The sequence below is a fragment of the Branchiostoma floridae genome, chromosome 3, assembly GCF_000003815.2.
Source record: "Branchiostoma floridae strain S238N-H82 chromosome 3, Bfl_VNyyK, whole genome shotgun sequence".
Classification (NCBI taxonomy): domain Eukaryota; kingdom Metazoa; phylum Chordata; class Leptocardii; order Amphioxiformes; family Branchiostomatidae; genus Branchiostoma; species Branchiostoma floridae.
In genome coordinates, this window is record NC_049981.1 from 12,659,235 (window position 1) to 12,686,196 (window position 26,962).

At 41.5% G+C, this 26,962-nt stretch overlaps 3 protein-coding genes across 3 annotated transcripts in view; 2 read left to right on the forward strand and 1 right to left on the reverse strand.

Moving 5' to 3' along the window:
* The window catches only part of LOC118412313 (glutathione S-transferase Mu 6-like), a gene marked incomplete in the record, with an annotated part of 12,482 nt that extends 2,168 nt beyond the window's left edge, over positions 1 to 10,314 (reverse strand). Inside the window, 6 exon segments of the mRNA XM_035815111.1 lie at positions 586 to 635; positions 973 to 1,054; positions 2,309 to 2,373; positions 2,738 to 2,813; positions 3,467 to 3,592; positions 9,799 to 10,314. Of these exon segments, the coding sequence (XP_035671004.1) occupies positions 586 to 635; positions 973 to 1,054; positions 2,309 to 2,373; positions 2,738 to 2,813; positions 3,467 to 3,502 (309 nt within the window).
* A 796-nt stretch (positions 10,315 to 11,110) lies between these two features.
* On the forward strand, positions 11,111 to 12,891 carry LOC118412323. Its single transcript, XM_035815123.1, has 2 exons — positions 11,111 to 11,404; positions 12,326 to 12,891. The coding sequence occupies exons 1-2, from the start codon at positions 11,256 to 11,258 to the stop codon at positions 12,594 to 12,596; spliced, it is 420 nt and encodes a 139-aa protein (XP_035671016.1). The 5' UTR covers positions 11,111 to 11,255; the 3' UTR covers positions 12,597 to 12,891.
* Positions 12,892 to 15,126: 2,235 nt separating this feature from the next.
* Positions 15,127 to 26,134, forward strand: LOC118412286 (RNA polymerase-associated protein LEO1-like). Its single transcript, XM_035815061.1, has 12 exons — positions 15,127 to 15,271; positions 17,788 to 18,384; positions 18,674 to 18,802; positions 19,259 to 19,383; positions 19,651 to 19,796; positions 20,103 to 20,187; positions 20,701 to 20,795; positions 21,285 to 21,419; positions 21,862 to 21,997; positions 23,552 to 23,744; positions 24,323 to 24,441; positions 24,890 to 26,134. Exons 1-12 carry the CDS (start codon positions 15,214 to 15,216, stop codon positions 24,989 to 24,991), a joined length of 1,920 nt encoding a protein of 639 aa, XP_035670954.1. The 5' UTR covers positions 15,127 to 15,213; the 3' UTR covers positions 24,992 to 26,134.
* Positions 26,135 to 26,962: the final 828 nt, after the last annotated feature.

Sequence of the window (26,962 nt, forward strand, 5' to 3'; positions counted from 1 at the left end):
CAGTTAGTACATCTATGTTTGTGACATGGCGTGTACACTAAGGCTAGTGTCACTTTTCCAAACCACAGTTTATGGGGGGGAAAAGTATACTTAGAAAATAAAATAATGCCCACGGTTATTCTGTTGTGTAGTTTGGTGTCTTTTATATCAAACATTACGTTCCCGAATGTTGCCCGGCCGGACCCTGGTTTGGAAATGTGACATAGGACTAAAACATGTCCGTGCCCTGTATGGCAGTATGCAGAATGTATAACGGCCAGTGATTTTGTCAAATTTATTAATTTTGCCCGATCAGGTCATCCTATCCTGCCAAGCCTACCGCATGTATTACACAGTACGATATTAACAAGCAGAGTCAATCGCCTATTAGCCGACGATCCTTCCTAGCATTGGCTAGCCATTAGCCAATCAGAAGGGAGGGAAATGTACCAGGTAATAACGTCATTGGTTAAGGCCAAGAGGCAACGTGATTGGCTGGTAGCTATCCCTCCTGGCGGAAAATGATGAGTCACGTTGATCGATAATGCTTACAAAGTCCTTTGCGTTGTAGGTCAGCTGAATGTACGAAACACGAAAGTCCACAACTTCCTGTTCCAGCATGTCCTGACGGATCTGTTCTTCTTCACTCACCCCATCTGCGATCAGGAAAACAAGCGCAAAGCACGTTACCCACAAACCAACGATCACAAAAAAACTGTCCATCCATTCTCTAGTGTTAATGTTTCAAAGATTATGACAAAAACCTGTAGACAAACCTGTAGCTATGAGGTCCCCTAACAACAACACTTACTTTCTAAACGCTAAAGCCCATTAGGTATTTGTCACTCAAATATCAACATGTGCTCATTGAGTTCAAATGTCATTGTGGACTTTTCTTAGACCTATGCATATAGGCTAATATGTACAGACTTGCTTCACCATTTTCCGTTACATGTACGTTTATCACAGTGCTGTAAAACAAACAGAACTTACACAGGTTGTTTTTCCGTCCCAGATGTCGCATAATCGCCATGCTGTGGGTCAATTTAAGGTCACCATCGATGTAGTATGGGAGCTATGGGAAACAACAGAAACAGTTTATAGTCGAGGCTATTGACAAGGTGGTCCTGTAAATGAGAACTTTTGGCACTTTCGACAGGGTGTTCCTGTCAATAAGTATAGTTTGCGTTTGAATTTGCGTTATTACTACCTTGAAATAGAAAAAAGAGCTATATAAGCTACCTGTATGCGAAAGAACTTGTGAATACTGTATGTTGTTTATGATATAAGACGAAACACATTTTATTTCGACCTGTCCCTTCTACGGTCATGAAAGGACAGAACGCTTTAAAGATGTCACCAAATTCCGGCCCAATTTCTCCTCGTTTAACCGGATAAAAGAAAACTCCTTTGTCCTAAAAAGAAAACTACTCTCCTCTTAACGTCACAGAACCCACACATTACAGAGAAGGCAAGAAAATATCTATTTTCAACGCCCGCTAAATGACTGAGCGGACGCTGCCCTTGTGTGGAGCCAGGTGTCCGTGGTGGCTAATTGGATTAACACGTCGCAGCGAATAGTCGCTCGGCATAAGCTCGGCAACTCGGCTACAGCCAATGAGGAAGGGTCTTTCAAATCAACAGGTTATGATGCGGCACCGATGCACCGGGAGTACAAGAAAGTACAGGCCGTGTGCCGAAGAAATCCGCCAAAAGTAAGTGAAAAGACTTTTAGGTGTAGTGTAGTTTGTTTAGTCTGCTTTCATGAAGATTGATCATGCTTGTGACAACGTAAGATAAGTACAGCAACTGCCCTTGCTTTGCCTTGTGTAAGTAAGCAGGAAAACTTACAATTATAACCACGTCACTGTCCAACGTGGGTAACGTTACGTATACGTAATACCACAGTTTAGGGTCACATAACGTGTTGCATCTATAGAAAACAAACACGACACAATTTCCGTTTGTGAACTCAACGGTGCCTTCTTTGTTAATGTTTGAATCACTAGCATGTTGTGTGCGTACGTGTTGTAATAGATAAAAGTGTGATTGGTGATTACAGTACAGTACAGTACTAGTATGAACGTACCGTAGTTACGGGCTAAGAAATTCAACTTTTAACATTTATTTAGAAATGTACATCATGAAATGTACATCTCGCCTCGGATGATTTTTTTCCATATTCAATTTTGGAACAGTCCATTTTTGCACAAAAAGGAGGGTGGAGTGAAAATTGCTCAATTTGCTTTCTAGTTATCATCATTATTGTCATTATCATTGTCATTAAGCGTTACGAAGAAGACGTATGCTTCCTACCACATGTACTTACATTTGGGAAGGCTAGACCGAAGTTGTCCTTAATACTCCTCCAGCAATCTTTGCTAAAATCTGGAGCTAGGGTATTTTGAAAAGAAAGCAAAATTAAATTGTATGAAACATAATATGTATCATGCAATCATCAACTCTATAGTGGCTATCAAAATTGTATTTCTGAATAAGTAGTGTTTCTACACATATTCGGTGGCATTAAACATTTTCGTTAGTATCAAATGAAAAATATTTTCCAGTTCCTCTAGCACTTCCATAGCGTGTATTTGGTCGCTTTTGTTAAACATGTGTTCTGTCTTACAGTATTGAACATAAAACGTGATTACTTCACGATGTTAAACCGTGACGTCCTATGAAGATCCTCCTACAACACTATTACAACCCTATGTACCGGCATAATGAATTAGAAAACATGCACGAGTTCTCTTACGTCCACCGCAAACATACACCTCTTCCTTGTAGTCCGCTTCTGTGTACTCCAGCATCAGTCTGATCGACTGGCCGTACTGTAGCAGATAGATATGTTATCTTTTGTCTGTCACCAAAACTTCCAATATTATAAACTTGAGAGACAATTGCCTCAAAAATAAACCAAGTGATAACACAGCAACAAGACACCACTTCTAGCAAAATAATAGACGTTAAAAAAGGACAACAACAACAGCTGTCTGTCATGTATGTATGTATGTCTGTCTAGCTGGCTATACATCTGTCTGTTGTCTGTCTGTTGTCTGGCTGTATGTCTGCCATTCTGGCTGCCTGTTTGTCTAGCTGTGTGGTTGGTTGTCTGTTTGCCAGTTGGTTGGTCTGTCTGTCTGTCTGTCATTCTGTCTGTCTAGCTGTCTGGCTGCCTCGCTATCTGACTGACTGACTGTCTGTCTGTCTGTCTGCCTGTTTGTCTTTCTATGTCGTTGGCTGTCTGTTGGTCTGTCTGTCATTCTGGCTGGCTGACTGTCCGTCTAGCTGTCTGCATTGTCTTACTGACTGGCTTTATCAAGCACTGATCGTATTAATCATCGATCAACAATCAATGTGTTATCAAGTCTTTGCTAATAGATAACTGATAATATAACATTAATTATCAGGTTCATAAAAACTCAGGCGAGGTCGTGACGTGTAGTTCAGAAAAGCCAGAGAATAATGTGGTAGACCAACTCACCGCTCGTTGCCTCCAGTAGCCAAGTACAACAGGCATGGTTGGGTGTGGAACACGTACACTAGCTAAAGTCTCACCCAGGCTTTGTGAGGCAGGCTAAATATGCGCACCGAACGTAGCGATTATAATCTGGAAAAGAGTGTACAGGCTTTTCATTTGACGTCACTTGCGCCATGTTGTGATTATCATTTTTTTAAATAATTAGTTAAACGTTAAGTATTTGTTAGTTTTGTTCCCGTGACCACCTACCCCCATACTGGACCTCTGAGAATAGTGACTTTGGCCGACAGAGCCACTGCCCAGTTAAAAGTTTAATGTATGTATGTATGTATGTATGTTGGATTACAGCGTACGTCAGTAAACCACACGAAGATGCTTAATCCAATTACCCGCCAACATGCATGGTCGTGAGAGACCGTCAGAGGATTCAAATTATAACTAGAGTTCGGCGACCTCATACCTCCATGAATATTTAGAGCTTTTGTTTCAGTTCAGTTCAGTTCATCCTCTTTTTGGAGGTGACACATGCATTTGTTAATTTCATGTAAATGACTTAACATTAACATGATTTATAAGTGGGACCGCGTGGCACGATCGGGAGCGCGTTGGTCTCAGGCCCGAGAGGTCCCGGGTTCAAATCCGCTTGCCGTGTCACCGATCTTGTGCCCTTGGGAAAGGCACTTTACACGACTTTCCTCACCTAACTCAGGTGTAAATGAGTACATAGCTGCGGCTAGTGGCAGTGACAGGCCTTTGTTGTGGTGACAGGCCATAGGGGCATGTCCGGGCATGACGCACCCGCCATGACACACGAGTCAGGGGTAGGAGGAACCCCTTGCATCCTTGGTCGGAAGTCCTCCTAGGAGATGGAAACTGGATAATAAACCTGCATCTGCTGGGGCCGTCTTACGTGGCAAAACAGTTCTGTCCCTGTAGGACTTAATGCGCCAGTAGACGAGAGGGTGGAGAAGGGAGTGCACACCCCTCCTTCACCTTAAAAAGTCACGTGCAGGCCAGGCAGACGGGTCGTCTAATCAACCTGTCTGCCTACCATTGATCTTCGGATACGAAGAAACAGCCATCATCAACATGATTTATGTATGGTGTTGTTCATCATTGAATAACGTACAGTACACATGTCAGAAGTAAAATTCCCAATTCAGATCATTAATCATTAAGTTGTTTTGCAATTTTTGCATAAATTATGCAAATAAGTTCCTCATTTGCATATTTCATATCTGCATATGTTCCACCGATTACAATTAACAAGTGTTACATTTATCGAAGTCCAGTTATTGTAAACAATAGAATTATACAATTTCCTCATTAATTATTAAAATTAAGTCCTCATTTGCATAAAATGCATATCATTATAAACATCTTTGCCCAAGCTACCTGCATACCTAAAATGCAGGCAATCCGTCGTTCCTTTCTGCAGTTATTCTCTTTGGAGTGTCGTGACAAAAACGCCCCTGCAGTTCCACAATTAAATGTTAGGGGACTGAAACTTACCCCACTGTGTTATAACTATAAAAGCTATCTACCACCCAAATGTCTTGACTATATCACGCCCGGGACAAGATATACATCGAAAAAACGGCTATGATAGAATATTCTCTTTAATTATGCAAATGTATTCCTAATTTGCATAATTAGTATCTTATCTTGTACAACGTTGCCTAAGGTACCTACATACCAAAAATCATGACAATCCGTTGTTCCCTTCTTGAGTTATCCTCGTCAGAACTTTTTGACAAAAATGCCCCTGCTATCCCGAAACTAGACGCTAGGGGGCCCAAACTTATGTCATTTCTTCCTGAGCACAAGAGCTATCTAATACTCAAAAATCGTGACCATAGCAAGTTCAGAATGCCAAAATAGCAAAACCGGAAGTTGCGCTGCAGTACCAAGGGGAGCCGCTAGGGGGCCCAAATTCTAATCATTTCCAGCTTTCGTCACACACTACCAACACACCAAGTATGAAACCAATCCACCCAACCGTTCATGAGTTATTTTGTTTACACACAGACACACAGTCACACACACATACACACAGACAAACACAGGGTAAACTAGAGTTCGGCGACCTCATACCTCCATGAAAATTTAGAGCTTTTGTAAATTTCATGCAATTGACTAACATATTAACATAATTTATGCATGGTGTTGTTCATCATTGACTAACGTACACATTAAACAATTATAAAATCCCCATTATTAATCATAAAGCGGTTTTGCAATTTTTACATCATTAAAAATTATGTAAATAAGTTCCTCATTACCATAATTGGTATCTGCTTATATTCCACCTATCATAATGAACATGTGTTACATTAATTGAAGTCCAGCTATTGAAAACAATGGAATTCTACAATTTCTTCATTAATTATGTAAATTAAGTCCTCATTTGCGTAACATGATCATTATGAACATCTTTGTCTAAGGTATCCGCATGCCTAATATGATGCCAATCCGTCAATCCTTTCTGCAGTTATCCTCCTTGGAATGTTTTGACAACAATGCCCCTGCAGTTTAGAAATTAAATGTTAGGGGGATGAAACTTGTCCCACTTTGTCATGACACTGAAAGCTATCTACCACCCAAATGTCAAGACCATATCACGTCCAGGACAAAAGACACATAGAAAAAACTGCTATAATGGAATATTCCCATTAACTATGCAAATGTATTCCTATTTTGCATAATTAGTATTTCATTTTGTAAATCATTGTCTAAGGTACCTACATACCAAAAATCATTAAAATCCGTTGTTCCCTTCTTGAGTTATGAAAAGTCCTTTTTACCAACAAATTTCTACCCATTTTGAACTACATGGTACGGTCCGCCTGTGACATGTGGAGGTCAAGGAGTCATGACCCATGGGCCTAAGGAACGCGTCAACCTTGGTGTGCAGGCTAGGGGTGGAATCAACCAAACCAGGCTGGGGGTTGTAATGCTTCAGAAGTTTATGACAAAAATGCCCCTGCTATCCCTAAACTAACCGCTAGGGAGCCCAAACTTATGTCACTAATTCCTGACCACAAGAGCTATCTAACACCCAAAATTCGTGACCATAGCTTGTTCAGAAGATGAGAAAACACACCCGGAAGTTGCGCTGCAGTACCAATGGAAGCCGATAGAGGGCCCAAAATCTAATCATTTCCAGCTTTCATCACACCCTACCAACACACCAAGTATGAAACCAATCCACAAAGCCGTTCTTGAGTTATCTTGTTTACACACACACAAACGCAGGGTAAACAAGAGTTCGTAGACCTCAGGCCTGCATGAAATGTATTGGGTGTCTGTGGACCTATTGTGTATTTTTTTCCTTTTTGTCCGTGGTTGCGTGGTTGGAAAAGTGAGATTTTCACCGTGTTAGTTGTGCACCATGCAAAAGTCTGAAATTCCATTTTCGGAATGTGTAAGTTTGGGCATGGATGAACATTACTTATTTTGGACTTCTTAAGCATGTAACCAACCACAGTACCTTGAAGTTGTTGAGACGACTTTTCCTACCTTTTTTTGTCTCAGATGGCCCTTGTTGTTATTCTGTCACATATGATACTCAGTACTGATATCTTCCTATTTCAATGTACTGACCTAATGCAGCTGCTAAATCTCCGTAGTGTGGCAATGATATTCATTAAAGATTTATTTCTGGAGTGCTATAACACTTGGCACTGGAAGGTTATTTGCATAATTTGACCAATTAAGTTTTTACCGTAGTTCCATAGACAACATGAATAGTGGTAGCCCCCATCCAGCAGCAACAGTTAGTCCCCATGGTGGTATGATATTTTTATTCAATCCATCCAACAAAAACCTAAATTTCTTGAAGTACCTAAGCCAAATTTAACAGCAAAATTTACTATTCAAAATGTCCCTGTTATTCCCATTCATAGATGGCAAGCTGCTGGCAACTTCAAAAAGTTCAGAAAGCTGTTGTAGTCAGAGTAAACACCCAGCAAACAACCCCCAAAATCAATGAGCAGTTGCTTAGAGGGGGAAAACAATTTCATCATATTTTTGCAGTGACAAAATGCAACAAACGATACCAAATTTAAAACAGAACAAAGCTTCTACCACTTAAGGTATCTCGGTTGGCTAAATTGGCATTTTGACCTTCCACTGATTTCTTATTAATAAATTAAGAAAGAATGGAGCCGTAACGAATGTTGATAGATGGGCATTAAAGAATTCTAAATCTGATTTTTTGGGGGCCAAATTGATGACGTCATCATTTTTATTGCCTCTGATATTATTTTTTTCTATGACAAAATACAGCACTTTGGTACATACCACTGTAATGAAACTTCGTTTTTCGTTGCATAATGATGAAAGCTACAAACGTAGTGTTGCGCAAATTGATATCTACTAATGATCTGTAGTAATTAGAAAATGTTTGTTTTCATCTAATTAAAAAAATTAATTCTTAATAACTACAGATCATTAGTAGATATCAGTTTGCGCAACACTACGTTTGTAGCTTTCATCATTATGCAACGAAAAACGAAGTTTCATTACAGTGGTATGTACCAAAGTGCTGTATTTTGTCATAGAAAAAAATAATATCAGAGGTAATAAAAATGATGACGTCATCAATTTGGCCCAAAAAAATCAGATTTAGAATTTTTTAATGCCCATCTATCAACATTCGTTACGGCTTCATTCTTTCTTAATTCATTAATAAGAAAACAGTGGAAGGTCAAAATGCCAATTTAGCCAACCGAGATACCTTAACCCTGTATGTACTATAGATTAAGCAGGCACAAAAATCAAGCGACCATGACTAGCCCCAAACTACAAATTACCTGCATACAATACGGAAATGGCATCCCCAAAGAAACAACAAGAAACACAGGAAGATAATATACAAACCTTTCTCTTACACTCAAGCTCCATACATTTCTCCTCCACTTTAGAAAGTTGTATCTTCTTCTGATTGCCAAACAGGGTAAAGGAACTTGTACCAGAACTTTAAACTCAGTACTACACAGCTCTCAAAACACCACAAAGACTAAGAAGCAAACTCAAATTTTACCTAACAGCAACAGATACTTGTACAAACTGAAATGAACTAGTACATCATCTGGCTGGAAACGCTGTTGATACAAAGTAGCCTGATACATTGAAGGTGGCAGAAGCCAGTGCAAAAACAGATGACGGTTCTACACGTAAGCTTAAAGACCTATCAATCAACCCAAACCCAACGTCACCTGTTTTTACAACCAAGCAGATAATGGGGGGATGCCCCAACCACACAAAAACAGGGTCAACCTACAGTATCAAGTTCAAGCACTAGGAGGCCCAAAATCAAACCTGACCACCAGGACATCAGCAACAACCCACGTAACAAATAGCAACATGATGGCACCTTGCGTTCCGGAGATACAGCGCACGCCCCGTGCCCGCACAAAAGGTAACCTGGAATGTCAAGTTCAAGCACCAAGGGCGCCAAAATCAAAATTGAGAATTATTCAGCCACCGCCGACACATGTGCCAAATATCATCGCGCCCGCACCAACCATTCAGAAGATATAACTCCGGAAAAACCCCTCCCGGACACAAAATTCGACCTGCCGTGTCAAGTTCAAACGCGACAAGGCCCAAAGTCAATCCTAGGCAACAGGCAACAGCCCCCCACCCATGAACCAAAAATCGTTGCAATGGCACGTATCGTTCCGGACACACAGCGCCAAAAGTGCCCAAAAAACACAAAAAATGCCACCTTCAATGTCAAGTTCAAGCGCCAGGAGGCCCAAAATCAAACCTGAGTGTCAAGCCACCACCCCCAACCCACGTACCAAAAATCGTCGTGCTCGCACCATCCGTTCTCGAGATACAGCGCCCTAAATCCCCAGCTTCCAAAAGTTCCCACGCCCGTGAAAACCATACCTGCATACATGCAGGTAAATATAACCTCCATTCCATTCCATTTCATGGAGGTAAATATAACCTCCATGACATGGCATGGAGGTAATTAGCATGACGTCAATGAAAAGCCTGTATCATAAAATATACAAAATGGTTACCTGAGGTACAGTGAATGCGTTACTCATATGGCTTTACCGTTGAACGTAAGATTACCAAATCGTCAGATACACACGCACGTTAAGGGGCTCGAAGCCTAAGACCTCGACCAAAGTCCAGCCCTTAAAGTCCAGCCCTTTAAAGTGCAGGTACCGAGGGACTCCCTCCCCCCGTCCAACTAATCATGGGTGGGCGTAATCCTTCTTCCTAATCTGTTATCATTTCAAAGAACGATGGACAATTGTCTAGTAGGACATCTGTGCCTCAAACCAAATGTCACATCAACAGTGGAGAAAACTCACTGAAACTTCAGGCGCATCTGTACGAACCGATACCGGGTCGTGTTGCGGTTGTCACGGGTCTGCAGCTGACGCTGGGTGAAAGTATCAGGCAGAGGTCAAAGTTCAAACTACCTAGAATTAGGTCAGGGTATCAGAACACAGTTTGTTTCGCCTATGGGGGTTCGACACCTCAAAATGTAATGCTGGGTGCAGAATTTAATATGTTAAAGTTCAGGGTACCGTCAACTAAATATCTGAAAATGTTGTGTTGTTGTTGTTGTCCTTGCTTTACGTCTATGAGCGCCGGCTTGTTCTTTCACAAACGCCACATACTGTATATTTGCCCCCCAGCGGACGTCATGGAACTGCAGCCAACACACAGGCAGTGCCCGGTGTGAAGCCAAGGCCTTCAAGTATCGCCAAATAATCATGGCGCAAATTTTAATCGTAACAATATCAAGGCGCAAATTCACGCCGACCGAATAAACACGACCGTAATCCAACTTGTAGAGTGAAAAATGTATTCCTCTACCATTCAGCACAGTTTCTACCTCGCTGTCGTACATAGAACATAGAAGATTAACTACGGCGTTTTCAAGTAATGTGACACACTACTTTATACCCGAACTACTACTGGACGAAGGTTGCGGATAAATACTGTGTGAAACCTCAACATTCACCCCCTCTTTGGAACACGATTTTAGCAACATCGACCAACGCCATGTGGTTTTCAAATAGACCGTCAACAGTGGTCATCGATCATTGGAAGGTCTCTTGGTACGAAGTTTCCGGACTGCAGGAGTTGTTGGCGAATCATGAGTGTTTCAAGTTAAGCACCTATAACGTTAACAGTAACCTAAAATTAGGGTTAGTGAAAAGAATTCGCAAACAGGCAAATCATTGGAAAGGTCTCTTGGTATTAAGAAGTTGTAAACTGAAATTCGTTTTAAGATTTCACCGAATTTTCTCAACTTCTGGCGAATTTCGCATCGAAACGTGTTTTCTCAGGTGGGCGTGACATAAATAAAATACAACACGGTATTTTCCGCATCACCCTCGGTCCCAGCCCTCCCGTGGGTCGGATTGCCCTCCGGCCTTCAGGCGATCCTGCCCGCGGTCGGGCTGGTACCTCGGGTGATGGCGGAATACACCGTGTTGTAATCTATATATATACAATAAAGGTCTTCATTTACTATTCCCCCTCTTTGTCCAATATCTACTATTTGACGATCCACTAAGCCTGGTAGATGCTACTGCTCACCACAACACACGTGTACATTGTATATGCAATGCATTACATGTATTAACTTCATCGATAAGGGCAGAAGGTCATCTGAGGCCAGGGGTCATTTAAGGACAGCGACTTCATTTAGTGATATTATCAATAACTAATTGTTTTCCATTTGAGACGTCATAAAAGGAAAATAACGCCCCAAGGTGTGTTTACAAAACGTTGGGACTGAAAAGGCGAGTCGGAGATGTCCTCGTACCATTGGGAGGCCCAGAGAAAACAGAAGATGTTGGACAAGCGGTGTTTCCCGGCCAAGGGCGAAGGGGGGTCCGAGGTGTCCTCCGTCCGGGAGGGTGGCTCCGCTCAATCCAGCCAGGCGTCATCACCATGTAGTAGGTAGGGTGGTGATAACGGTTTATATACCTTTGATTGGGGGAATCTGTGGCGATGCCTTTTTATCTGTGTATAGCTCTTCGGTGTCTCCCTTTACGGGGCTATTTACATTTGCAAATTTGACTTAATCAGAACTGTTATCTGTATTTTCACTGTATCGAATGATGTCGTTTATACTGTTTATATATACATGTATAGAATACGCCTTCTCAAAACAACCACATCGACCTCGAAGCATTGTCAACAAGACGTTGACTGACTGATAAATGTGTTGTTAAACTGGATTTTCACTTAATTTTTTTCTGCTGTTGATGGTATTGTCTAGATGACACTTGATTGTTCTAGAAGTTGAACGTAGGGTAGCATTGGTGGGACGTCATATTAGCGGCCGGGCTAGGGTGATTAACCGACGTGTTCTCGAATGCAATTTTTTTCATTATCAGTTATATGATTATGCAGTAGATACACGGATGTATTAGTTTTATAGTAAAAAGAACAAGTCCATCCGTTAAAGTGCACCCTTACTGCATTCAATGCATCAAGCTTGCGTCACTGCGGGGTTCGTTCACTGCGTCACTCCGTTTCTTTATTTTCTGTGATTCTTTATAACTTAGATATTGTAATACGGATTACTTAGAAGACGACAAAATACACAAAAAGTCAGAAAATTCGCTCTTTATCTCAGAAATTCGTTGATTATTTTTCAAAACTTGTTCAAACGCCGCAGTGACGCAAGTTTGACGCAAGTGCATTGAGAGTGCAGCAAAACTACGAAAGCTTCACCCTCGTTTTTCAGCACTCGGTTCCAGTGCTGCAACACTGGATTTACAGTGCAGAATACCAGTGCGGAAGGTGAAGCTTTCGTAGACTTGATCAACAGTAGTCGTTGAACCGCTTTTGTCTTGTTTTGGCGGTAACATTCAGTGGTGGGTCCTCTGTCATGACCGACAGCGCAGTGTCAACCCCACCCCCCTCTCCCACACCGCCGGAAACCAAGAAAGACGCAATTCCGCTTGACAAGGAACTGCAAAGGAGGCTGGGAATGTTGATGAAGAGGGAAGTACAGCAGCCGATGAGCAAGATGGTGAGGAGCAACCTGTTAAAAGAAGTCGACGGCTTCCATCGTGCGATGTCCCGACGATCGGCCAAGCTCCCAGGCCGGTATACCTCTTTGGACTACGCCCAACAGTGGTGACCTGAGAAACATTTTCGCGTTTTTTTGCGGTTCTTCAAACTTTGCCAATTGTCACAAAGTGGTGATCTTATGAGAAACTTTTCCGCGGTTCTTTGTTAATTGTCACGTCACGGCATGGTGCACGCTGTCCCTGTGCCTTTTGATATGTTGTGCGAATGTTACACTTCAAAGAATTCTTGAGATGTTCAACACTCGGAACAAAATACATGATTACAGACTGATAAATGCCACCAAACAGTTCGATGAACTGAAAAATACTATATTGGACGAATAAAGAATTTGAAAAGAAACATCATCTAATTTTGAATGCATTATTCAATTGTTACTTTTTTGTTCTCTTATTTGGTTTCTACTTCTGATGCATAGTATGTCATAAGGCGCGGACCTGCCGACACAGCCCGTTTCGGGCCCAAAATGGCAAATTTGCAAAGGCGCGGACCTGCGGAAAGTTTTCGGGGTCCAAAAATCAAATTTCCACAGATCGGCCGACATACTGAGTGTGTCAATAGCCTCGCTCTTTAATTTGATCAGGTTGGTAATGTAAATAGAGGACGGTGTCTGAGAGAAACCGAATTGTAATTTTTATTTTTATTTTTAAGCAAAAGTATTAAATGGTTGTGTAAAGAGTCCTGCTATATCCGTCAAACAACACAGATTGCTGAGCATATTACACTGTAGCTTTTCTTATATCATTCCTCAATTATATCTATAGTAAAATAATACGATGGTGAGTTTCACATTGTCATGACTCATGACATTGTTGCAGCAATGCTAACAACTGTTCCGAACAGACTGCTAACACTTGCCCACCCGCCCACATTGTAAATTTGTATGGGGAGCCAACTCCAAACAAAAGTTCAAAAAAACATTAAATAACTACGAACATTCTTCAGCCATAGATAATTTTCTCAATAGAACTTACGAGCTAACTCCAAATTCAATCGACTCCGCATTGAAAGATTTGATAACAACCCTACAAGAAGCCGGTAAAAAAATCACTATAGCTAGTGATGCGACGTACACGGGAGGGTTCTCATCCCGCAAAAAGCGCCCCAATAAAAATAAATGGTTTACCGAGTCCTGCGTCATTTCAGTACTGCAGTGTTTCCACTTCTAGCTTAGTAGAAAGCAAAGAGCCAAAATCGTTTCACAGCTAAGACGTGCTAGCAAAACACAATGTACAGTTGAACAGCAAAGACACTCGTAACAAGTTTGGCAATGGACAAAAATACATTGCCTGGCGACGGTGGGTGTTGTAGGGTTTTTTGACCAGTGCAAAATGTGGAAATATCATTGGAACGGGTTTGGCAACTCCCTGTCCTACTAACCCTGGCACCTAGCCCACCTATAACATAAACTACAGCCAGCAGAAATGTACTATCCCTGGTACAACACAATGGTCTGCCTGTAACCTAAACCTACGGCCAGCACTACAGTGTATAGTGGAGAATAAAAAAAAAATAAGAACCAACTGTTTCCAACACTTCAGTCCTTGAATGACTTTCTTGCACCTTATCCACATGGCTGTCCTACTTCGTAATATTCCAGTCCATGGGATAACTTGACGGTTGAACTTCCACACAGTGGACGTCCTCACCACACAAAGCAATAACCTTTCTCTGGCTTTTACCTACGTGACAGACACAGCAAAGCGTCCTCTAGCTGACCCACAAAACCACCCTCTGCCATGAAAGCCTGAAGCATGCCCTACATTCCACATTCCAGCAAGGGACTCAGCATGCCCCACATTCCACCAAGGGACCCAGCATGCCCTACATTCCACATTCCACCAAGGGACCCAGCATGCCCTACATTCCACATTCCACCAAGGTGTTGGAGAGGCAGTGTTGGCATTCCAGTGAAGGTAGCAATGTAGAAATTTCAGTGGCAATGTTGGAATTCCAGAGAAGGAGGCAATGTTGGGCAGTGCCATTGGAATTCCAGCCAGAGTGGTGAAAGAATGTGCCCCCAAAAGCCAAACATCGCAGGGTTTGGCCTATTTCTCAGTATTGTACAAGATTATATCATATGCTGGCAGGATGATGTTGGGTGCATGGCTGGCTTGCCCATCCATACATGTCCTTGTGCTTGCAATTTTGCGTGTAACCAGAAAAGGATTTTGAACAAGGTGTGTGTGTGTGTGTGTGTGTGTGTGTGTGTGTGTGTGTGTGTGTGTGTGTGTGTGTGGCCTTGATATACCTTTAGTATATGCCATGAAAATTACAGTTGGCTCTGAATATAATTACAATTTGCCATCATTCAAGATTATGACCTTAATATGTAACATTTCCTGTCTACCTATGGTATATGGCTATCCCTATCAGCTGACCTCAGCTGACCCAACCATCCCCTGATCACAGCTTCCTGGGACATGACCCAAATTCCATTTCACATTCTTTGAGGCTAACATTCCAAACATTCCTGTGGAAACATGTCTAGCATGCCTGTGGAAACATGCCTGTGCAATTCCTAGAATTTTTGCAGACTGAACCTAATTTATACCATTTGGCTCGCCTCTGAGGCGTCGCCAAAAAAACTGAGTCTGAGCTGATCCTTACATCTGCTTGGAGATTTGCTCAGCACGGAAACGAGGCTTCGGGGCCTTCGCGAAACCAAGATGGCGGAGATGGACGCTTTGTTTGGCAGCGATGTGGACAGCGAAAACGAGCAAGCAGGTACGATTCTGTGCTTTTAGGGACTAGAACTTGCCGTAAGAAGTGAGTGGATAGAGTCAAGAATTGTTTACATTGACTGGATCAATTATTTAGAGTCTAGAAACGGGAGAAATTGTGTGGGACATAGTTGTGGGAGGGGGGCGAAAGTGTGGCATGGTTAAAAAAAATTATCTTTTGAGTTGAGGACTCAGGTAGCTTGTTTCTTCTCAGTAACAGTCTATCAATGGACTGTAGAGGTAAGATTTCAGCCAGAAACAAGTAGAGGGAGACACGACTAAGTTGCAGTTAACTACTCTCATGTCCCTAATAAACGTACCGGGACGTTTATTTTTTTCAGCCTCACAATCCACCCGGTACGTTCTTATTTTGGACGGTACGTTTATTTTTTTTCTGAAAATTGGGGCTTTGCTAAGCCAGGACCCTCAAATAATTGAAGTTTTTGGGGTTTCTGCCCATATTTCCGCGGTATTTTTGCTCAAAATTCACTATTTGTCGGGCGAAACAGCGCGGATTTCCCCGCGTTTTGACCCGCGTACGCGGTACACTTTCGGTGATTTCGTTCCATCTCGCTATGAGATCCTATGACGCTACGAAGTAAATGTTGTTCTTGGGGGAAAATAAGACACCGCACTGACGTTTTTAAATACAATTTTTACATAAATAACTTTTAGTTTTAATTTAGTAGTAGTTTACAGTCTCTGTTTACATCGTAAACCAGCACCTTGCACGAGGAATTTCCGGCCTTGTGGTTCCATGCTCTTGTCAGCGAGGCGGAAGAGTGATTCGTTCACATAATAAATACTGGACGTAAAAATAACAACTATAACTTCGTTTCCCTTGTGATATGAGTTTTGACGCCGCATATTCTCCAAAACGGCAGGAATTCGTCGGTAAAAACAGCAAGTTCATAATCATTTCTAAGCTTCAAACCGCCACAAACACTTTCCTCTGTAGATGCATGTGCCATTATGCCGAGAAGGTCACGTCGAAATAAACTTTCTCTACGTAGGCTTATTTCTCCGGCAAAAATCAGCCTTAGTCTAGTTTTCACATAAAAAAGTTTTATGTAATAGATTTTAATTGTTTTTATACCGTAATCACTGTATTTCATGCTACACATGAGAATTCTTGTTGCGACATTTTACCTTGGAAAAATGGAGTCGCCCACTGACCCCTGGTGACCTTGTTTATCTGCTGCTGACGCCATCTTGGAAAATTACCGGAGACGGAGATTTCCATTTTTGGCCCGCGGAATACGAAAATTGGGACAGCGTACATGCATTTCAAGAACCTAAAACATCAGATACATGAACGGACGGTCTATTTGTAAAATCTTTCCATATAGTCTTCCAGTTTGCACAGATATGACGATGTAGAGAAGGGTATACGTAGAGTGCAAAGAGTCTGAGACGAGAAAAAACGCCGCGTGAAATATTCAACACCACTTTGGTGGAAAAACTTCGCATAAAATCACATAATTTTGTATAATGTTTCTTTATTCAACGTTTCCTTCGTAAATCGTCTAATTTGAGCCTACATTTTGCTGATGTAGTGCAGAAATTGAAAAAAAGTTAACCCCGCCAGTCGCGCCGCGCCGGTGACCGCTATCGGCAGTGTTGGCATAGCGGCCGGACCGAAAATCGTCTGGCCGCGACCGCATTCGACAGGTGACCGCTATAGACTAATATTAAAGTATTTCTTAATGATTAGGTAAAAAATCCAACGGACCGACGAAAACTGACCGAAATGGCCAAGTGGCCCCTATACTCAGGTTACTCATAAGGCAGGTTTCACTGTACCTTTTATTACATAATGGAGAAAATATCATAATTCGAACAAGATATCTGTTATAGTTCTTCAGCTCATTATTTATACAACTGATGTGGTTCTTAGGCATAAATAAATAAAAGGAACCTACCTGCTTATCATCTTCTTTTCTTTGGACAGAAGTAGCATGGACACAGTTAAATACATGTCAATTTGGTAATTTTCCGGGGGGTATGTTTATTCCGGGGGGTATGTTTATTAGATATTGAGGATTTGTCCGGGGGGTATGTTTATTCCGGAAGGTATGTTTATTAGGGACATGAGAGTATATCTTTAGATCTGTTAGTTCTTAAAATGCTAAGATCGCTTTACTAATGTAGTAATGATAATTTTTTGTTACTTCAAGGAGCTCGTTGGTTTACTTGTAAAGTAAATACACAGAATATATGACACTTTTAGCCCAATCTGATTGCATGAAGATAATCTTTATCCTGATTGTATAAAGATAATCTTCATACAATCAGGTGGGGTTACTGACTAAACATTTCTGCTGATTAAACACTTTCGATAATGCCGAAAGCGGTCCCTAACATCGCAGAACTCAGACGCTTAAATCCAACATGGCAACCAGGCAGTTTTGCATTCCAATCAGAAAGAGCTGATACTATTTGTCCTCCTATAATGTTGCCACGGCTATACTTATAACATTACTAGCTTTGTTTGATAAGGCTCTGTGTGTCATCCTGTAGATGGAAAGGCTTCAAGATCAGCCAGCGACAACGAAGGATCACCAGAAAACGGCAACATGAACGAGCTGTTCGGGACACAGCTACCCAGCGACAGCGAGAACGAAGACAGCAGAAGTCATCAGTCAGGAAGTGGCCAATCAGAGAGAAGTCGATCCAGATCCAGATCGCCATCCAGATCCAGATCTGCGAGCCCGCAGTCAAGATCCGGCAGCGAAGACAACCAGTCGGACCGAGAAAGTCAGTCAGGGAAGGAGTATCAGAGTGGTTCTGAGGCCAACCAATCAGGAGATGAGAAAAGTGGCCAATCAGAGAACGAGGCTGGTGGTGACTCAGAAGATGAAAGAGTTCAAGGGTCAGATGAAGATGACAAATCCAGGGGTAGCCAATCAGGAGATGAAGAACAGAGAGGCAACCAATCAGGAGATGAAGAACCAAGAGGCGACCAATCAGGAGAGGAAGCAGATGGTGTCAGGTCAGGTGATGAGGCAGGCAGCCAATCAGAGAAGGAGGGAAGGGACCAATCAGATGATGAGAGGAGTCAGTCAGGAAATGAAGTGGAGAAAACTGGGAGCGGGTCAGATGCAGAAAAGAAATCTGGTAATGTTAACCTCCAATTTTGAACTTTTCATTTCTTTTATATATTATGATATGTTGTTTCATAATGTAAATTAGAATAATCTATACTGATAATACATGGACCACGGAGAGGCTTATTGTAAGACAAATATGTTCTGAAAGTCATACTGTGCCCTAGACACATTGGATAACAACCTACTGCCTGTAAAGTTTTTCAGATTGAAAGTATGTCATACAAAAAGGCTATGTGGAGTATGGGACTCCTCACATTTTTACCTATCTTAAAAGGTATTTATTTACCTATGTGTAGGGAAGGGTTCAGACAGTGACAGCGACGACAGTGTGATCGGCAGGAGACCAAAGAAAGCAGCAGTATCCAGTGATGAGGGTGGTCCTCCTGGACTTGGTCTTGGCTCCGACAGTGAAGGGGAGGGTGGAGGTATGAACTATCTTCTATATTATTGTTAGTGATGTTCCTCGAACCTTTCTCCCTTAAATCAGCTTATCGGCCAGTTAAGGTGTTGAGGGGGGATGTAAGGGTCAGTCAAAATGTAACGATGATACATACATGTATTTCAAGCCTATTTAATCTGTAAACATAGAGTAATCCATGCACATACATGTACATTATATAAATACCACAGAAATACGTAACCAGGTGAAAGTTGGTGTTTGGCTTGTCACACGCTTTAAACCTTTGGAATGCAAACATGCTGGACAGGTAGATGTATTTATGTATGAACAAAAGGTACATGTTGAACAAAAAGAGGCACTAATTCAGTATTTGAATACAAAGGCTTTTTCATGGGTGTCATCAGTCTCTATGTGTTTCTGCTGTCATTTCATGTCTTGTAACTGATTGAATGAAGATGTTTTGCTTGCATTGCCCGCGCAGGTGCGACACCTGTTGCGGCTGCAGCTGATGACCTGTTCGGAGACGCAGACGACATCTCGGAGGAGAGCGGTGATGAGGGGGAGGCCAAGATAGGGGAGGAGATCAAGAAGGCTTTAGGAGAGGAGGTAATGTGCTGGTTTAGAATTTGAGTGTTTAGGGGCAGTGCCCGTCTGTTTCTTCAACCCTTGGTAGTGGTTGTGTTTAACTCTCTCTCTTTAATGAAGAGTGCTTAGGGGAGAAATTATACTGTATCGTTGTTCAAGTCTTAGTGTATTTGTGAAGTGAACATTTTCATATTGAAAGTATGTCTATGTCTTTGCCTGTAGAACTAAATGGTTTGAGGGCTAGGAAGATGGCGCTCTGAATGTGTGCATTTTTCCATGTTCTGCCAGGGGGAGCCGATGGAAGAAAGTGGTGAGGCGGAGGAGGAGCCTGCACCAGAGACCAGGATTGACGTGGAGATGCCTCGGATCAAACTCAACCTGGGCAGCTCTCAGCACTTTGTCAAGCTGCCAAACTTTCTCAGTGTGGAGACCAGGTACGTCAAGTCCTACAAATGATCATGTTGCTTTTTAGGTAAGCTTAAAAAGTAGTTGTTTATATCCTTGTAGTGCATAGTGGCTATCTTTTTAGCAGTGTATATTTTTACTGGTACGTTGGAATGCCTGTTCGAAAAAGCACTCTAAAATCCATTCCTTAATTCACTCATAAACTGACGTCACCACCAAATGATCTGAATATACGGTTCCCCAGATGGAAAGCAGAAGCGAACATAAGAGCCAACTACCACCCAGGCTAACCATTTAGTTCTGGAATGTCTAGAATAATGATGTTGTGATTTCAGACCGTTCGACCCTGTACTTTATGAGGATGAGATTGAGGAAGATGAGATGATGGATGAGGAGGGGAGAACAAGGCTGAAGCTCAAGGTCAGGGTCACAGTCTAGCCACTCTGCAGCACCACTGGAAATGAACTTGACACTTAAGTCAATAATCTGGCTGTCTTTAGAGTCTTAACGTAGTGTATAACATGGTGAAGAATAGAATACTGTAAATGCAGAAACTTTCGCGGTGGATTAATGTTTACCACCACAAACATTTTTCCATAACACTAAGAGACTACAGTGTATGGTGCTACCGCGAAAAGTCCATTTTCCCGCTACCGCAAAATTAAATCTCCGCAAACTTAAATGCATTTACAGTATATTGTTTTGTCACAATATCATTGTATGTAAGAGTTCTTGAGTTTTAGATTAAAATTTCCAAATGTGACAAATTCTTAGAAATATCTTTCCCTAGGCCTAATGAGTACATGTTAGTCACAGTCTAACAATAGTTGGCCACAATCAATTGGGACTTGGTAACTCCTTCCATGGCCTAACAGGGCTCCTCAGTGACCCCAACCATAGCCTCCCAGCTAAACAATACTTCATCTCCCACAGGTTGAGAACACCATCCGCTGGCGTAAGACTGTGGATGAGAATGGTTTGGAGACAAGAGAAAGCAATGCCAGGGTTGTCAAATGGTCAGATGGAAGGTAAGCCTGAAACTTCATAGTCTGATTATGACGTTTTTCAATGCATCAATCTTATGTTGATAACCATGGTACTTAAAGGCATGTCTGTTTCTTTTTCTTTTCTGTTATTAGGTACATAGTACTTACATAAGTCATGTACTTACTTATGGATTATCATACATAGTAGCTGATACATAAGTCAGTTTATTAGTCAATTTGTCCAACACATCATGAATAGTCTGGACTTTTTCTCCTGCCTTCGTGTGACATCCATTGTAGATTTGCCTACATACATACGTTGTGATGATATAAGTTATATACTGTTATCTATAACAATAGTTATTAACTTACTGACAGTAGTAGTAGTAGTTCTTAACATTTTGCAGGTCTAAATGTAGCATAGATTTGCCTTGATGTTTGATAGTTGTTGCCATACATGGTACCTTGTACAATGCCATTGTCAAGCAATGATTGAGAGTTGATTTGTTGATTGTGTTCTCCATGTTACAGCATGTCCCTACACCTGGGTACTGAGATCTTTGACGTGCACAAGACATCCCTGCAGGGGGACCACAACCATCTGTTCATCAGGCAGGGTACAGGACTGGTGGGGCAGGCAGTCTTCAAAACCAAACTGTCCTTCAGGTACAACCAGTGTACTAGCTATTATTAGTTTATTGTTATTACCTTTGCCAAGAAGGTTATGTTTTTAGTAGCATTTGTATTTATGTGTGTGATGTGTAAAGTTCCTTTCTCAAGGGCACAATGTCAGTATATAGGGGGGTCTGCCCCAGAACCTCTGGGCTTTGAGCTAAGCATCCTTCCTTGACGCTATGAAACTGTTTTGAAAGGCAGGCAGTTTTCTTTAGATAATGTAGAAATATATTGGAAGAAACGTGCATTAGGAACTTGACAGGAGAATGCCCAACAAAGTGATGTACAATTTTTCAAGTTGAAGGAAAACTTATGCATTGTGCGTCAACATTTTTAAAGACCCTTTTAAAAGTGAGCTAAACTGGTTCTACATCACTTTCACCAAAAACTCAGAGTGCAATGTTCTGACTGTGTTTTTTTCTCTTGTTCCCAGACCACACTCCACCAACAGTGCGACCCACAGGAAGATGACCCTGTCCCTGGCTGACCGCTTCTCCAAGACTCAGAAGATCCGAGTCATCCCTCTTGTAGGGACGGACCCAGAGTCTCAGAGAACTGAGATGATCAAGGTTTGTTAGTGTATTGTGTATACTAAGAAGTAAGGATTGAGACACTTAAACCTTTTACCAGTTATCTTGTCGTATGTGTGCATTAATGCAGGCCTCGAAATACTTTTTTCAGCCAGGTTGCGCAGGCGGCAACCTGAATCAAAAACCAACTTGCGTCATCAGCATTTCAGGTTGCGCCAATTCAAAGTTGTTACTTTCTCCAAATTAGCTACTTAATCCATTATTTGTAAAAACAGTACATTTCAGTTGAAGAAACATGGCACAAAAAAAAGATGTAGGGCAAATTGAGCGCACTTTTCTCAATTAACAACATCCACTTATCAATCTTTTGAAAATAAAGACTGCAACAAAAATAATATCTCAAAGAACGTGAAAAATTGCGACCTCCGTCGAACAGTGCCGACCGTGCACCCCTCCCCAGTATAGACATCGTCACTAGCTGTTGTTTTCCCCGCATTCCACCGACAGAATTGTCCCAAACAAGCAAAAAACTTTCTCTAAAGTAAGCCTATACATGTACTTATCAGCAAGGACGTCAGGCAGTTTACGGGCTTTCGTAAACATTGTCAAAACAAAGCGTGATTTTTTCCGCAAACACAGTGTTGGGACATAAGATATTCCACCAAAAGCAGCGCCCAGGCACGCTACATCATGGCGAAATGGCCAATGGGGTGCGACTCTCGCGATTTGCGAGATGTGAGTTACTGCGAGACTTGAGTTAGAATCAAAATGGCGGCTCGGTGAAAGCCGAAACCCGCAAATTTTTAACTTTGAGCGAAGTTTCCGGCGGAATCCCCAAAACAGGGCGAACATTTTCTGATATTTTTTGTTAAGGGCCTGTAACTTAAAGATCGTTTTGATTACCAAATAAAATCAAGTTGCGCCGCGCGCAACCTGACTTTCTGAACAACTTGCGCACAGAGAAAACTACTTGCGCGGAGGGGGTGCGCAAGTGGTTAATTCGAGCCCTGATTAATGGTTTGTGAACCAACTTCTGTAGATGTAAGCCAAGTGTTTAAACCCTCGCTTTTGTAGCTTGATTGACTTGCTATATTGGTAAGGGTTGCAGCGGCCGACAACTTCCTTGTGTTTGCCAGAGGGTTAATGAATTTCAGAATTGTCAGAGTTGAGTATATTCATAGCTTGAAAATCTATCGAATTGGATTGAGCTCAGTAGCCTGCAAACATCAGCCAGTACTGAAAATGTCCATTAGAGCAGACTTAGAAGACAACAAAATACACAAAACTTGAGAAAAATGGTTCTTTATCTCTGAAGTTCGTTGAGCAATCTTTTGAACCCTGCAGTGCCACACCAGCGCCCCAAGTGCAGTGAGACAGAACTTTAGGCTGTGGTCCACTTTTCTTTATAGGTGTACTTGACAAAAAAGCAAGGGGAATTGTCTCAATACAATGAAACTGTATATGCATGACATCACTGACTACCCTTTTTGTAATAGTTTATCATGCATAAAATGTTAGCTTTTTTTCAGCACCCTAAACTAGTTCCAGACCTATTTTTGCCACTGATCATACTGTCCATCCTGTTACTATCAGAAAGAGGAGGAGAAACTGCGTGCCACGATGAGAAGAGAGGCGCAACAGCGCAGGATGCGTGAGAAGGCTCACGCCCGCGGGCTGAGCGCCTCGTACCTGGAACCAGACCGCTTTGACGAGATCATGGATGATGATGAGGAAGCCATCAGCCTGGCTGCCATCAAGGGCAACTACAAGAAACCTGGCAAGAAAGGTGGGAACATATCTGTGTAGAGAATCTTCTGTGCAACCAATCTGATTTAGAACATACTAAATTTTCCAGATAGTAGGAAAGATGTATGTGTTTGCTGAAGATTATTAGTTTATCATCCCAGTGTTCATCAATAGAAACTATTAATTTTGCATTAGTGAATTTAGTTCAGTATGCTGCGTTAAGTCATCAACTACATGTATAAGGAGAATCAGTGACTGTTGTGATCCAGGTTTGACAGCCTTCCTCATTCAGTCTTTCTTCTAGTCTTCTTTATTTCTTCCAGTATTGAAATACATCTGCAATAGTTTACAGAATTCTATACTTGATTGAGTATTTACGATGCAATACTGTGAAATACATAGTCATCCCCTGTATGCATTTGTACAGCAATGTAGTGTCCAGCTGTGTGTTGATTTTAATGCAGTTCAGTTCAGTTCATCCATCCGGTGACACTATGAAGTTCCTCCATACGACTCTGTTGTGCATGAGGACTTTTGAAAATGCCTTTATTGAAGTAAGATGTTACATGACTCAGTCATTCATTCTCTCATTCATTCACTCACTCATTCCTTCCCCAGACTTCCGACCTCCCATCTACTCCTCAGACAGTGAGGAGGAGGAGGAGGAAGAGAAGAAGGAGGAGAGGCTGAACAAGGCCAAGGCCATCACCACCCTGGACAGTGATGAGGAGGATGAGGTCAGACACTTTCTCTCAACTGTCCTTCTGCGCTTTTCTAAATATCAGTTGTTAATGTCATTTACTGTAATGTTAACTGTATAATGTCAACTCTCACATCAAATATTGTGTTATCTCTGAAATGCTATTTCCTACATCTTGAGGGACAAGGGTTTCACCCTAATTTTTTGTTGAAGCAAAGCCTCTACAATATGACTTTTGTGGGTGTCACTGCCCTCACAATTTAATTTTTTGTGGAGGCCTCTACCTTCTGTGCTGCGCCACTGAGAAGTTGCAGACAAAAACGGAAGACATCCATGAAAGGTATCATCATAACTGGGCCTCTAGAAAGAACGGCCTACATGTTGGCCGATAGGGCCTACCAGTATAAATAAAGGTGAACTTACCGATAAAAGTAAATAATTATTCGTAAGTAAGAAAATGATCTTACTAATTGATTTTTCCTCAGGAGGGATCCGAAAGCGGTAAAAGGAAGGCAGAAGAAGATGATGGCAACAAGAAGAAGAAGGCCCGCAAGATTATCGAAAGTGACGAGGAAGAAAGTGACTAGATTCCAAAGACTTTTGTTTCAACTGTACATAATGACATCTGCAAAAGAGGCACAGAGAATAAGTTAATAAGGGACTGAAATATGTAAAAAGATTTTTGGCTAGAAAAGCATAGCAGTGGAAAGAAAATCTGTTGATTTGCTAGTTTGTACTGGTTTGAATCATGCACAACAGAACATAGCAGAAAATTGTTCCTATCTGTAGATCTACTCATGAATAAAAGTCATTCAATGTTTTGTTTCCTTCAAAAAGAGAGCTGTAAATAAAGGACATTGCAGTACTTTTGACCTAGTCAAACATTTTGTTCTATCATTGTGTGTAGAATTTTTACATTCATTAAAACCCTGTATTAAGTTTCTCTATGTATTTACACCTGCCATTAATTCTTCGGGTACATCTATAAGATAAAGTCTAAGATATTGATTATGTTAGGACCAAAAACTCTGTACCTTAATTATTTTCTCGTCACTGTGTATGATTGAACTTGAAATTTGTAAGCCCTAGGTGTCAAAACTTTGCATGTTAAAGAAACCACACAATCTCACTTCAGCCCAAAAAAATGCTGTTTTTCTGGCTAGGCCACACTGACTTAATTTTATGGATGACATATGCTGGTACAAGTTTATTATGAAATTGAACAAAGCAGCACAATATTCACTACAAATTCTTACAGCCCCAAGCCGTTAACAGAGCGTGAAATATAGAAATGTAGGAAGACTGATGTAGAGGACGGGTAGAAAAGTTTGTACCCTTTGTTAGCGGCCAATAAAAAAGGCTAGGATTGGCTGGGTTTTGTTGGGTCAGTCGGGTTACCAGAAACACAACATTTTTCCCAAGGCCCTATCCCCGTGTTGGTGGCTGAAAACATAAGATGTACGTGTAGTGAAGCCGCATTGCACTATACACCTAGCTACTTGAAAAATGCTTCAGCTCAGTTGAAAATGACTACAGAACATTTAACCGTTACTTGATATCTTTATTGCAATGTTTCAGGCATACAACTGTATAATTACAAGGCTATCTAAATGCTTTGTACTGGATATAAATTATGTAGTAAAGACTTTATGTTGGCATTTATGACATGGAAATGTAAACTACCTTGTTGCCTACTAAAATGTAAATAAACCATAACATTGCAATTGAAAGAAAACAGACAAGAGCCATTTTCAGATGGGTAATAGACAGTAGTGATTAACTGATATTGAAGGTGGGAATGAAAATAGGGGTGATACAGTAAGGCCTTGGAATAGAGATCACAAAGATATCAGTAAGAGGTAAGAAGGCATGAGCATGTTATTTCTACAAGATTTTTGCCAAGCACACTGGGTCACCCCTACACGTTTCGCGTTTATCAGTAAAGTGTACAAGGTATCTAAAGCCTTTGCACATTTGCTGTAACTTTTAATGTAGAGACATTGGTATTTAGGGAGTTGAATTATTCCTTAAGGCACCATACCCCCCCCCCCCTGGCCCACAAAAATGGTACATTCTATGCACATGTCCATTGATAGAGGTTGCACTTTATTTGCTTTACCCCCGGCTTACACATAGGCCAATGGCCCTGGACTTAAACCCCGCAGTTTATGTACTTAGTATATGACCGCACGTAAAGAAAACAAGTCCAGGTGTTCCGTTTATAGTTTCTCATTAAATATTCAAGACGACGTCGCAAGAGCTCGTGATCATCTATGACGTCATGAGGTAGCTAATGCTAGGGTTCAGCATAGACGGTACAATGAATGTATTATTGATTCTGTTTGTAATTGATTATGTCACTTTCGTCTGTACAAAAGTACTAGTACAAAGCTTTGTTGTATTTGCCATTAAGGTTGCTAAGATTTAGTATGTTTTCGGGTGCGTCTATCTGACTATGGCCAGCATATCCGAAGTGGTGGATCATATTTCATGAATGTCCAGAAGTATTATAGTTCAACTGTTGCACCCCTAAAAGCTGCTATATTAGACCAGTCCGC

Excerpts from the sequence above, each read along its gene's own strand:
- LOC118412323 (XM_035815123.1), top strand. The coding sequence starts at position 11,256 with ATGTCCTCGTACCATTGGGAGGCCCAGAGAAAACAGAAGATGTTGGAC. Across the intron at positions 11,405-12,325 it reads GCGTCATCACCATGTAGTAG|TGGTGGGTCCTCTGTCATGA; the intron begins GTAGGGTGGTGA and ends GGTAACATTCAG.
- LOC118412286 (XM_035815061.1), top strand. The coding sequence starts at position 15,214 with ATGGCGGAGATGGACGCTTTGTTTGGCAGCGATGTGGACAGCGAAAAC. Across the intron at positions 21,420-21,861 it reads AAAACCAAACTGTCCTTCAG|ACCACACTCCACCAACAGTG; the intron begins GTACAACCAGTG and ends TCTTGTTCCCAG. Across the intron at positions 24,442-24,889 it reads ACAGTGATGAGGAGGATGAG|GAGGGATCCGAAAGCGGTAA; the intron begins GTCAGACACTTT and ends ATTTTTCCTCAG.